General features: G+C 33.1%; 1 protein-coding gene across 1 annotated transcript; it reads right to left on the bottom strand.

Annotated features, from left to right (window-relative positions):
* Positions 1 to 183: 183 nt before the first annotated feature.
* On the bottom strand, positions 184 to 1,057 carry LOC110109751. The gene has a single exon (XM_020840945.2). It carries the CDS (start codon positions 997 to 999, stop codon positions 370 to 372), a length of 630 nt encoding a protein of 209 aa, XP_020696604.1. The 5' UTR covers positions 1,000 to 1,057; the 3' UTR covers positions 184 to 369.
* Between the last annotated feature and the right edge of the window lie 1,595 nt (positions 1,058 to 2,652).

Below are 2,652 nucleotides of genomic sequence, written 5' to 3'. Positions count from 1 at the left end.
AAACCTAAGACTTCATTTAGTACAAGTTTTAGTCTTTTTTTTTCCGTAGATGTAAGGAAATTTTTGTATAAAAAAATTATTTTAGAAAACAATAAAAAAGTTATATCAAACAAAATCTAAATTTTGCTCAGAATATTTTGATCCAAAGTGCAAAAAAAAATAATATAAGGATATCCCGACATATTTTACCTCATGACATACTTCAATGTCCTTTCATTTTTCTGAGATTAGTGTAATTATTGAATATCACATGTATTGCACTAATCTTAGAGAAAATCTAAGGTCAATAAGCTCATCTTAATACAAAATATATTGAAAGTCCTTTTTCAATTCTTTTTTCTATATTTGTTTCACCCAATTATACATCGATTAGATTCTATCGCACCCGAAGATCCTGCCGGGAGACAATCTCACCTTAAAATTACTCTCTGTAATCGTCTCCAACCTCGGCGACCACGGCCGGTTCTTCGACCCCACCAATTGCTCATACTGTTTCTTCAGCTCCGGCGTACTACATATCTCTTCACAAACCCCGCCGCAACCTCCCTTCCCCTCTCCGGCGGCGGTGGCGCCGTCGCCACTTATCATTCTCTCAATAAACTCCGGAAGCACCCTTATATGTGATTTCCCATCATTTCCTTTTACATACTCAAACGGACACTTTCCGTGAACGAAAGGCGATTGCTGGCCTTTGGTGGAAGAGAGCAGAGCGAGAGAGGCGGCGGTGAGAGTGCCGCAGGGCAGGTGGTCGGAGGGGAGAACGAAGTAGGTTTCGCCGGAAATTAGCTCGTCCTGGATGGCTAGTGCGGGGACGGGTTGGCCGATGAAGAAGGAGTTAGCGTGGCAGACGAGGCTGTCGGGGAACTGATACATGAGTTCGCCGGCAAGTTGCCGGCAGGGGAGGAGGCGGGTGGCTCCTCCCCAAAAGATGAGCTTTGTGGTGGCGGAGGCGGCGTGGGTGGCTGCCGGAAAACAGGGAGAGACCAAGTTGTTGCCCATGAGAGCAAGGGGGGACGAGGCTGGTGATGGAGAGGGATCAAAGAGCAATATAAAGAAGGAGAGAGAGAGATTGGGTGAGGGAACTTGACCATTTTTTTTAAAGGATATTTATTATGTTTATTTTAAAATACCAAGATATTATGATGAAACTTTCATTGCTTAATAATTTGCTCATAGCATTTAATTTAGTTGTATAATAAAATTATCTAATTTTAATTTCAAAAAAAAAATTCTGTAAAATATTTAATAAAACAAAAAACAATAATATTTATATACATACAACAGAATAAATATCATAATAAAATTAGAACTTATCAAAATTGTATGCTCATTTTAATAAAAATAAGATCAGCACTTTATAATACACCCACTAAGATTGAACAATTACACATTTTTTAGTGCTTACCCATAAAAATTATTTTTTATTTTTTAAATATAATTTGATGAATAAAATCAATATAGTCTTATGTTATTTTTATTTTATTTATGTATTATAGAATTTTAATTGAATCAAAAATATTCAGACTTGAATTTAATTATATCTTATAGAGAAGAAAAAAAATTTGAAATATGTTTTTAATATTCATCTCAAATATATATACATGATCTTCACCTTTACAGTAATAAATTTATAATGATAAAATTTTAATAAAATAATTAAAATATAAAAGGACTAAAAATACAAAAGATAAAATATTTTTAAATTTTTTATAAATATCTGAAAGTTTAAATATTTATCCTCTATATAAATTTGATTCAACTTTATTTTATTTTAAAGTCATCACTGTAATTTTTGGTTTCTCATAATGTGAAATATGTGGGTTGTTTAATTGTTTTGGATTTTGAACTTAGAGATGGTTCTCTAATTATTTTTTTAAAATATGGACTTTTAATAAAAAATTAAAATTTATATACTAGAAATAACTTAAGAATCAGTAAAAAAAAAATGTCACAAATAGCTTTCTTATATTTTTTTTTAAATAGCTTTTTTGCTTTTATAGCTGCTCTTTAAATTAGATTTTTAGTATAAAAATTAAGAATATTTATCTATAAAAAACTGTTTTAGAACAATAATTAGAAAACCGTCCCAAAATGAAGCCTTAGACAGACTAAGGATTAATTAAATTCTTAGATGCGGACGTTTGAACGCTTGTCCTGAGACCAATCAGAATCCCATGCTGGCTCAATTCTGCTTCTCACCGTTCGGTACCGCGACTCAGTATCATTGATGTGACGTATTTTGATTGATCTTCTTTGTGCACTCTCCACACAGAATAATTTCTCTAGACAGAGACCCAAAGGAGCAGCTCTCTTCTCTGTATATTTTTAGCGGTCAGAGGAGACCGCTTCTGGCGTTTTGGACAGCGAAACAAATGGAAAAACGGGAGCCATGAATGCGTATCCAAGCTGACAAAATAACAGTATTAATTTCTTATAATATTGAGAATTCTATTTTCCTTTATGAGTAATATTTCTCTCCATTTGTGCTCTCACCGAGCCTTGTTCGGAGCTTACAAGATAGAAAACGCCAGAGTTGAGGAAAAGTTGATGGAAAAGTCACCGTTTGTAGAGATGACTGCATTTGAACTATTCATTTTATTTTATTTTATTTTTTATTTATTGAGTATTAATGTTTTAGCAAGCTAAAAAATT

This window comes from Dendrobium catenatum, unplaced genomic scaffold, assembly GCF_001605985.2.
Source record: "Dendrobium catenatum unplaced genomic scaffold, ASM160598v2 fragScaff_scaffold_179, whole genome shotgun sequence".
Lineage (NCBI taxonomy): Eukaryota > Viridiplantae > Streptophyta > Magnoliopsida > Asparagales > Orchidaceae > Dendrobium > Dendrobium catenatum.
This window is presented reverse-complemented; position numbering and strand designations above follow the sequence as displayed.

Excerpts from the sequence above, each read along its gene's own strand:
- LOC110109751 (XM_020840945.2), bottom strand. The coding sequence starts at position 999 with ATGGGCAACAACTTGGTCTCTCCCTGTTTTCCGGCAGCCACCCACGCC.